Below are 10,994 nucleotides of genomic sequence, written 5' to 3'. Positions count from 1 at the left end.
TATCTACCACTCCTCCCAGTTTAGTATCATCCGCAGTCATCCGGGACTTCCCCCGATCGCCATGAGTTTTCAAAGATAATGGCCAATGGCTCTGCAATCACATCCGCCAACTCTTTGAGCACTCTCGGATGCAGCGCATCAGGCCCCATGGACTTGTGCTCGTCCAGCTTTTCTAAATCATCCCGAACCACTTCTTTCTCCACAGAGGGCTGGTCAGCTCCTCCCCATGCTGTGCTGCCCAGTGCAGCAGTCTGGGAGTTGACCTTGTTCGTGAAGACAGAGGCAAAAAAAGCATTGAGTACATTACCTTTTTCCACATCCTCTGTCACTAGGTTGCCTCCCTCATTCAGTAAGGGGCCCACACTTTCTTTGGCTTTCTTCTTTTGCTAACATACCTGAAGAAACCCTTCTTCTTACTCTTAACATCTCTTGCTAACTGCAACTCCAGGTGTGATTTGGCCTTCCTGATTTCACTCCTGTATGCCTGAGCAATATTTTTATACTCATCCCTGGTCATTTGTCCAATCTTCCACTTCTTGTAAGCTTCTTTTTTGTATTTAAGATCAGCAAGGATTTCACTGTTAAGCCAAGCTGGTCGCCTGCCATATTTACTATTCTTTCTACACTTCGGGATGGTTTGTCCCTGTAACCTCAATAAGGATTCTTTAAAATACACCCAGCTCTCCTGGACTCCTTTCCCCCTCATGTTATTCTCCCAGGGGATCTTGCCCATCAGTTCCCTGGTTTATTACACCACGCCTTCTACTTTGACAGGTTGGTTTGTTGAAAATGCATTATGTCTTTCAACTCCTTCCTGAATCTTAACATGTTGAGTTACTTGTTTTCCTTTCCCCTCAGTGTCCCCTTCAGTAGAGCCCTGAATTCAACCATTATGGCTCTCACGGAGGTGGATTACCAGGAGCGCTCCATTACTTGGGTGAACAGTAGGCTTTTGAAATAACCTTGTATTTCCTAAACATCACTGGTAATTAACTGTCTGGATTAACATAAGGTTATTATCATTTTAGCAGTTTATAGAGAATTCAAAAGAAACATTAAAAGAACATAGAGAAAAATTACATTATTGCACTCAAGTTCCGTCAAATAATATTTCCTTTTCATCTCTGAATTCACCTAATACAGCTCTAGACAGGAATTGTTTGGTTACACTGTTAAACTCGAACAAGCTGTCGGTAAACGGAGACTACTAGAGTCACTAACTTCTTCCAGTTCTTTAATAATAGAAGGCTACATTTCAAAGCTCTAGCCAATCTAATATGGAATAGTCCTAATTACCATTTACATACTTTTCTAACCTGTCTCTAAAGAGTGAATCTGGGTTAATAGACTGCAAGTTGCTTTTTTCTTTCTGGCAAGTGGTCCCATAACCGATTTTGCAAGGCCTGGGGCTGTTTGCTCTAGAGACCATGTGCCCCAAAAAAGAGAACCTGGAAACAGAATACGCCCAAGGGGTAGCTTTGGGAACAGTAGGCTGCAGCAATTGGAGAGTCCGGGAGAGCCGAGCCAAACAGGCCTCAGGGCCTTGGTGACTGGCATGCCAGTTTCTGCTGCCAGAGGGAGGCAGTAGACTGGAAGCTGCACTGTGAGAGTGGGCCTAGAAACCCAGAACCAGAGGCAGGGCCTGAACAGTGCTGTGACTCAAAAGCACCTGGGTCCTGTTTGTGGGCCCCAAACATGGTGGCTGATGAGTGTCCAGCTGCACGAGCTGAGCGGGGATGGAACAGCAAACCTGGAGCTGCTACACAGATGAGGAAGGGGAGTGGGCCTGGCCAGGGAAGTGCCACAAGATATTTTTTCACCCAAATGTGACTCCTCTGCCATCTGTGTTTCCCCAAGTGCTCTTGTTCCAGAACTGATCCAGCCGGGCTTCCCTTAAGGAAAGGTTTCCTGAAAACAAAGTGCCTGTTTGGGGTCAGGGAGAGAGTTTGTGTCTCCCTTGGAAACTGCTCCCCAGAACGGTATAGACAGGGAATCCCTTTTCTAGTGGGTTTTGTCCCATCTCTCTCTCTCTCTCTCTCTTCTCCTGGTGCATTCAGGTCCAGCTCTCTCTTTTGATTTGTAACTCCCACACACACAGGCGTGCCTCCCTCTCTCTGTCACTTCTAAGTCCCTGGCCTTTACCAGCTAGAAGCCAGCAGCTGTGGTTGCCTATAGTCTAGACTATATGCTCTTCTATATATCTTTTCTTATAAGTTTCTTATTTTCTTATGGGCTTAATTATTTGTTTGCTTAATAATTTTACAGAGTAAATTTTGCCTGTAACACAAGGGACCTGCAGACCACATTATAGTTAGCATACATGAAAAGGCGTGGTGGAAAGTGCAGTCAGAACCTCCTGTTGAAGTTGTGAAGGAGTTGGAATGGGGGCTGCATCCTTGAGCATTCTAGAGAGGCGTATTCCAGTGTCTGCCTCATGCCACAAAATGGGCAGGCATCTGGAATGGGGGTGAAGTGTGCCATGTACATGCCAGTGCTCATGGCTGCATGAAGGAGCCACCAAACACTATCTCTGGTTGGCCGTGGGACCAGGTTGGAGTACTTTGTGGCCCACCGGTGTTCCTCACACTCCGAAGATGGTACTAGGTCCTGTCACTTGGTATCAGGGCATCCGAAGAAGTAAAGCTTGTGGAGGATGAGCATGAGAAGTTGCTCCCTTGGTAGACTAGGATGTCTTCCCTCCCGGTTTGCTTCCACTACTCCAAAACAGCCATCATGGCCCTGAAGATGAGATGGTAGTCTTCCCAATGCTGGAGAGGGAGCTTCACCTTGCCCTTAAAAGCACAGGTGTCCACCAGAAAATGGTGAAGCTCTGTTACCCGGGATTCTTTCTAACCAAAGCTCTTGGTAACTTTTACTCTGTGTGAGGTGGTGTCAGGAAATAAATCAGGGGAGACACGGCCGTCCGACCAATAGATGGCTGGCACAAGCAGGACAACACAAGTGTGCTTTCATTTAAAACTAAACTTTACTTAGTCCCAAGCACTTATACACACGTCCGCAACAGGTTAGTAGAACACCCCTAACCTTTGATAATTACCAAAGCTGAGTGTCACTCTCAAGTGACAGAGCAGCACCCTGTCTGCCGGTGGGAAACAAAAGATGCATCCAGAGGGAGAGTCCAGTCCTGAAGAGTCCCACCACCTCAAACTTTTCCCCATTATTTATACATTAGTAAAAGAATGACATGTCCTTTAAAGCAAACTTGTTAAGTAAGCAGTTTCAATGGTCAAGCAAGAGGTTCCTTCTGATTATTGATTAACCAGGTGTGGGTTTTTCCAGAGTTTGCAGCCCTGAGGCCCCAATAGACATTCCTGGGGCACATCCTGCTCTTCTAAGATGCATGTATCAGCAACTTCAAGACAATTCTTATCAGGAAGGACGCGGGGTCAAGCTGCCCTCTCTGTGGCACCCAAACCCCCCTCCCCTCCTGACTTGGTCAAACGGAGACTGCTGAATGGCCAATGTACAGCATGTACAACAATGTACTTGGCTGCTTTTAGCAATAAACCATCGTCGTTCCTGGCACTTTATTGGTGAGCCAAAGACTCCCGGTACAGCTGATCCCGCAGGACAGTGGGGGACGTTGTCGGTGACCTATGTTGATCCTCTGGCTTGACCTCTCTTATGACCCTCTTAGTCTGTATTCGCAAAAAGAAAAGGAGTACTTGTGGCACCTTAGAGACTAACCAATTTATGTGAGCATGAGCTGAAGTGAGCTGTAGCTCACGAAGGCTCATGCTCAAATAAATTGGTTAGTCTCTAAGGTGCCACAAGTACTCGTTTTCTTCTTATGACCCTGTGGCTCACGGAGATGGGCAAAGAGGGAGCATAGCACGGGTGTGGGGACTGTACCGGTGGTGCCGCGCAACCCGCCTCTATGTCCAGAAAGGGAAAGGGAGGTGGAGGGAAGAAAACAAGCCCTGTAGGGTCAGGGAGCAGAGTGAAAGAAACCTGCCCTCTGAGGTTCCTTCAAGGAGAGGGGAAATAAGACAACCCCTGGGCAGAAGCAGTATGGAAGATGGACGAGACAAAATGAGTAGGGCTCCTCTGCCCCCTCCTCCCTCAGCTCCTGCTTCTGCTCTGTGGCTGTGACTAGGGCTTGCAGACCCTGAGCTGAGGGTTTCTTCTGCTGCTCCAGCCTCAGCAGCCTTGACTCTTTCCTTCACCGGCAGCTCGCACTGGGGCTGGACACACAACAGCGTTGAGGCTTGACAGAAGAGATGGGGTAAGATTGTAATTTCAGGGGTCCACCTATGAGCAATTAGACAGGTGGTAGCCCAGTGTAGTATACATAGACTGATTCCCCAAATCATCACATTGATACAGCACAGTAAAGAACAGAAAAGGGTATAGTGCCTCTCTCTCTGCCCAGTAAGTGATCCAAGGAAGAGGCCCCAGCACCATGCACCAACTAGCTCTGCACAAAGCTCAATCTGAGAGCCAGAGCACAAGGAGAAAATATTTAGGTCTCTTTATGAGTAAAGAGCTGGAGCAGCCTGCCCCGGATCTGTTTGGTCCTCATCCCGTAAATCATGGGGTGTAGCACAGGGGGCACCACCTGGTACACACTGGTAAAGAGAATGTGTAAATACAGTGGCACATTGTGGCCAAACCGCTGCGTAAGAGAGAAGAAGAAAATTGGGAGGTACAAAGCAAAGATGGCACAAAGATGAGAGATGCAGGTCCCAAAAGTTTTGAGCCGGGCATCCTTTGTTGGAAGGCAGAAGATGGCGCGGAGGATCTGAGTATAGGACACGGTGATAGAAAACACATCTACTCCAATCACAGAGAAAAGCTCAAACAGGCCGTAGTAACTACTGATGCTGATGTCAGCGCAGGCCAGCTTCACCACAGCTAGATGTGCACAATAGGTGTTGGGGATGATGTTGGTTCTGCAATATGGCCATCCCCTCGCCAGAAACGGGTAGGGTAACGTTAGTATGACGCTGCGCAGCACCACGGCCAGGCCGATCTTGGCCACCAGAGGGCGTGTCAGGATGGTGGAATGTCTCAGGGGATGGCAGATGGCCACATAGCGATCCAAAGCCATGGCCACAAGGATTCCAGACTCCATCGTTGAGAAGGAGTGAACGAAGTACATCTGGGTGAGGCAGACACTGAAACTGATCTCCCTGGAATTGAACCAGAAGATGCTCAGCATTTTGGGCATGGTGGACGTGGACATGACCAGGTCGGTGACGGCCAGCATGCACAGGAAATAGAACATGGGCCCATGGAGGCTTGGCTCCCTCTTCACGATGAACAGGATGGTGAAGTTTCCCAAGATGGCTGTGGTGTACATAGCAGAGAAGGGGATGGAGATCCAGACATGGGCTGCCTCCAGGCCAGGAATGCCCAGCAGGATGAAGGTGGAGGGGTTGGTGAAGTCGGTTGTGTTGGATTCTGACATGGAGCAGAGGAGAAGGTGTCCAGCTCTGAGGCATAAGGCTGTCTCCTGCGTGTACAATATGTTCCTCTCACTTTCCGTGTGTTCCCAGGGTCTCGGGTGATGGTCACAGCAGAAATGCCTGGATGGAGAGACAACGTTAATACGAGACACCACATGTACTAGTGGAGGCTGTTCTCATGGAGAACCAGATTAATCTCTCTGAACGCACTGAAAAATTATATTTAATTACTCAGAGAAATAACTATGAACAATAATCCTACTAAATCCAATTCCATATTTTGTGGTGTTCCCTGAGTTAATAATTCCTACACTTTGTGGTGGAGAACATTAAGAGACACCAGCAGGAAACACAAGTCTGGATACTAATTATCTGTCATTGTTCCTCAATGCAATGAGAGCCAGGATAGGGAGTCCATACTGAAGGGAGTTCCCCATTCATCCAGTTGCTCAAAATATGAGAGTGAAAAAAACCAAACTTCTCCCGAGACAAAGGTTGGGAGAAATATCCCAACGACAGCATACCTCAGAGAAAAGACCTGTGTGCCATAGGCAGCAGCTCGAAGAGAAACACCTGCTCATTTGCACTAGTGGACAAAATAAAAGCAATGCTAGATCCCTAAGATATGGAATGGAGAATAACATGTTTGGGATGTGTGTTCAATTTTGGTCACCCAGTCTCTATCAAGGATATATGAATATATAAAAGGGATTTCCAAGACAGGCTTTGAGAATAGGGGAGGTTGCTATATGGAAAGAAAAAGAAAAGTCTGGGACTCTTTACTTGACAGAAGAGACAAAGAAGAGAGCATATGATATAGGAGAGGAAAATTTAAAAAATGAATTTGATTTACATTCAAACGGACAGTTCCCAACCAGTTCCCAACTATAGACACTTAGGGCTCCAGGACGATTAATTCCCAAAAGCTGAGGAAAATTGTCAGCAAATCTGATTGGGAGGAAAAATGTAGACACAAAAATATGAATGAAAATTGGTGATTCTTTGAGAACAGCTTATTAGATGGTGGAAAATTCATGATTCCACAGTCAACAAAGTGAACAACTCTGGGTAAAAACACAGTTCAATGGTAAAGTGAAGGTAGCCATTGGGGGGAGGGGACGTAATATGTACCAAATAGAAAAAGGTTCAATAGATGGCCAAGAATAGAAATAGTAAGTTATGAAAACTGATTAGGGACATTAAAACAGCAGGAAAACTCTATGCTATGGATCATAAAAAGGAGGTTATTCAGAATATTAACAACAAGATAAGTCCAAGAAAAGTTTTATGTCCATTCCTCTGTTAAATGGGAAATATTAAAAAATAAAGGGAAAGGTTTATTTATAAAAGAACTGACAAGGTGAAGAAACAATGGAAAAGCTGGTATGGTATTAGTTAAAAAAAGTCGTGAAATGTAAGTAATAGCAGTCACCAACAGTGTTTATGCAAAACAGATCTTGTCAAATAAAACTGATTTCATACTTTTATGAAAGAACACGTTGCTTCACCAAGGGTACACATTTGGTGGATCAAGGGAACAACACAGATGCAACTCACCTTGATTTCCTTCGTAGGAAAGACAGGAAGTATGGCTTAACCAGGAGATCTTGAATGATCAAAAAGAAAAAAGGATTCTACAAAAAGGTGAAACAAGGTTAAATTTAAAAGCAGGACTATAAACAAATAACACATGGATGTAGGTGCAAAATTAGGTAGGCCAAGGCACAAAATGAGATCAAACTAGTCAGAGACAAGAAAACATGCTACATATACATTAGAAGGAAGCGGAAGAGCAAGGACAGGGTAGGTCTGTTACTAAATGAAGAAGGGAAAACAATAACAAAAAATGTGGAAATAGCAGAGGTGCTTAATGACTTTTTTGTTTCTATGTTCAGCAAGAAGGTTGGTGGTGTTTGGACACCTAACCTAGAGAATGCCTGTGAAAATGGGGTTGGTTCAGATGCTAAAATAGGGAAAGAATAAGTTAAAAGTTACTTGAACAAGTTAGATGTCTTCAAGTCACCAGGGCCTCACGAAATTCATCGAAGAATACTCTGAACGAACTGACTGTGGAGATAGCTGAGGGATTAGCTGTTCTCTCTGAAAAGTCATGGAAGACAGGGGAGATTCTGGAAGACTGGAAAAGAGCACATATTGTGGCTATCTATAAAAAGGGGAAAAAGGCAACCCAGGCAATTACAGACTGGTCAGCTTAACTTCTGTACCAGGTAATATAATGGACCAAATAATTAAGGAGTCTATTTGCAAACATCTAGAAGATTTTAGGGTGATATTGTTGTCGTCAGCATGGATTTGTCAAGAACAGAACATGTCAAACCAAACTGACAGCTTTCTTTGACAGGGTAAGAAGCTTTGTGGATCGGAGGAAGTAGTAGATGTGATATATCTAGACGTTAGTATGGCGTTTGATACACTCTCACCTGACCTTTTCATTAAGAAACGAGGGAAATACAACCTAGGTGGAGCTACTATAAGGTGGGTGCATAACTGGTTGGAAAACAACTCCCAGGGAGCAGTTATCAGTGCTTCACAGTGATGCTGGAAGGGCATAAGAAGTGGGGTTCCACAGGGATCAGTTCCGGGTCTGGTTCTTTTGAATGTCATCATCAACTATTTAGTTCATGGCATGGAGAGTAAACTTCTTAAGTTTCCAGATGACGCCACGTTGGGAGGGGTTGCAAGTCCTTTGGAGAATCCGATAAACATTCAAAATGATCTGGAAAAACTGGAGAAAAGGATGATTTGGGGTGTTGAAAACATGCCTTCTGAGGGAAGACTGAAAGAGCTAGGTTTGCTTAGTCTGAAAAAGAGAAGACTGAGGAGGGACATGATAACAATTTTCAAATACCTGAAAGGTGTTACATGGAGGGAGAAAAAGTGTTCTCCCTAACTTCTGAAGAGAAGACAAGAAGCAATGGAATTAAATTGCAGCAAGTGTGGTTTAGGATGGACACTCGGAAAAGCTTCCTAACTGTCAGGGTGGTTAGGGAAACTAGGGAGGTTGCAGAATGCCCATCATTGTAGATTTTAGGAGTAGGTTAGACAAAAACCTGTCATGGATGTTCTAGATAGTGCTGGTCCTGCCATGAGTGCAGGGGACTGGTCTTGATGACCTCTTGAGATCCCTTCCAGTTCCATGATTCTATGATATAACTACATCTTTCTAAGGTGTGGATTTTTTTGCTGTTTCAAAAAAGGCAAATGCAATGTTAGGTTGTATTAGCAGAAGTGTAACATGTAAGTCATGGCACGTGATATTATTCCTCTACTCCGTGCTGGTTAGGTCTCAATTGCAGTCATGTGTCCAGTTTTGATCACCAATGCATAGAAAGGAAATAGAGAAACTGGAAAGGATCCATAGGCAAGTAACATATGTTATGCAAAGAATGGAATGCAAACTGTATGAGCAAGCTGAAGGGATCAGTATGTTTATATGGAAAAGAGGTGATTAATGGGGGACATAAGAGTGGTCTTCCAATTCTTGAGAGGCTGCCATCAATGGCTCTAGGGACCGAATGGCTAGGCAGCAGTTCTGCGGAAAAGGACCTAGGGGTGACAGTGGACGAGAAGCTGGATATGAGTCAGCAGTGTGCCCTTGTTGCCAAGAAGGCCAATGGCATTTTGGGATGTATAAGTAGGGGCATAGCGAGCAGATCGAGGGACGTGATCGTTCCCCTCTATTCGACATTGGTGAGGCCTCATCTGGAGTACTGTGTCCAGTTTTGGGCCCCACACTTCAAGAAGGATGTGGATAAATTGGAGAGAGTCCAGCGAAGGGCAACAAAAATGATTAGGGGTCTGGAACACATGACTTATGAGGAGAGGCTGAGGGAGCTGGGCTTGTTTAGCCTGCAGAAGAGAAGAATGAGGGGGGATTTGATAGCTGCTTTCAACTACCTGAAAGGGGGTTCCAAAGAGGATGGCTCTAGACTGTTCTCAATGGTAGCAGATGACAGAACGAGGAGTAATGGTCTCAAGTTGCAGTGGGGGAGGTTTAGATTGGATATTAGGAAATACTTTTTCACTAAGAGGGTTGTGAAACACTGGAATGCGTTACCTAGGGAGGTGGTAGAATCTCCTTCCTTAGAGGTTTTTAAGGTCAGGCTTGACAAAGCCCTGGCTGGGATGATTTAATTGGGAATTGGTCCTGCTTCGAGCAGGGGGTTGGACTAGATGACCTTCTGGGGTCCCTTCCAACCCTGATATTCTATGATTCTATGATTCTATGAAAAGGTGGAGTAAATTTATTCTGCCTTACCACAGAGGCGCAGGAGAAGAGGCAATGGGTTCAAATTCCAGCATAGCAAATTTAAATTAAGTTTCAGGGAAATCTTCCTAACTTTAAGAACAGGAGGCCAATGGAGCAGACTCCAGGGGAAGTCATGGAAGCTCCTTCTGTGGAGGTTTTCCAGAGAGGTGTGAATAGCCATCAGTCTTAGATGACTAAGACAAAAGAAATCCTGCATCATGTCAGGAGAATATACTAGGGGTCCTTTTTGTTCCCTTATAACTCCATGGCTCTATTAATCCATGATGTAAAATCCTAGTGTCAACCAAGTGGATATACATACTTAGACATACATAAGTCTTTTGGCTCAATATAGTGGTAATTGAGTGAAATTTAATAGGCCGGTATTTTACAGGAGGTCAGACTGGATGATCAAATGGTCCCTTCTGACCTTAAACCCTATGGATCTATTGATAAAGAAAGTAGATCAGGCATTTATAATTAGTGTGTCTCATAACATGAACAAGGGAACATTTAATTAAATTGAAAGTCTGAACTTATTACATTGAGAAAAGATAATTGCTAACATAATTCATATTTGGCCTGAAGAAGTCCTTGCTGCCAACATCGTTGGAGAGAGGAGCATAGAAGAACGGGATTCACAAATGGATTGGCCATTGCAGGTGGTGCTGGTGGCATAACCTATAGTCAAGGCTGTCTGACACCTTCCATTAGAAGAGCTCATTTTCAGTTGCTTATGAGTTTTCCAGTTTTTAGGTGTGTGGACCGAGATTTCCCATGCTGGGTGTCTGCTTCCAGCACAATTGTTTTTTGAAAGCTTCAGGCATAACAAGTCATCTGACTTCTGGAATGAAGCTAGGAGAAAGTATGTGTTACCCATGTTAAAAATTCTCATTATTGTTCGAGTGAGGAGCCCTGACACCTCCAAGCTTTCTAGCAGATAAAAGTCAGGGACGAGCCCCTGTCCCTCTGCCCCATTAACAGACAGAGTCCTGAAATACAAGAGGAGGGGGTGACTGTGTCTGTGCATTAACACACAGTTGGCTCCTGACGTCTGTTCTCGGTTCTTTCTCCAAGTGGAGTTTTGCCTCACTGGGTCCTGAGCACAGCACTGGTCATGGTCTCAGAATTTGGCCTTGTATTGCACATCCAATAACATCTTTCTTCCTGAAGGATTCACTGTGCCACTGAAATGCACCACCTTGGGGCTGGAGGCCACTAGGCATGATGAGCAGGGGAGCACAGAAAAGAATGACATTTTGGCCAGTGATTCTTTAGCAAACTCATCACTGAGG

The 10,994-nt window shown here is 44.9% G+C and overlaps 1 protein-coding gene across 1 annotated transcript; it reads right to left on the bottom strand.

Annotated features, from left to right (window-relative positions):
• Positions 1–4,483: 4,483 nt before the first annotated feature.
• On the bottom strand, positions 4,484–5,431 carry LOC140912309 (olfactory receptor 52E8-like). Its single transcript, XM_073346563.1, has one exon. The coding sequence runs from the start codon at positions 5,429–5,431 to the stop codon at positions 4,484–4,486; it is 948 nt and encodes a 315-aa protein (XP_073202664.1).
• Between the last annotated feature and the right edge of the window lie 5,563 nt (positions 5,432–10,994).

This window comes from Lepidochelys kempii, chromosome 1 (genome assembly GCF_965140265.1).
Source record: "Lepidochelys kempii isolate rLepKem1 chromosome 1, rLepKem1.hap2, whole genome shotgun sequence".
Taxonomy (NCBI): Eukaryota; Metazoa; Chordata; order Testudines; family Cheloniidae; genus Lepidochelys; species Lepidochelys kempii.
The sequence above is the reverse complement of the archived record's forward strand: the minus strand, read 5'-3'. Positions and strand labels throughout refer to the sequence as shown.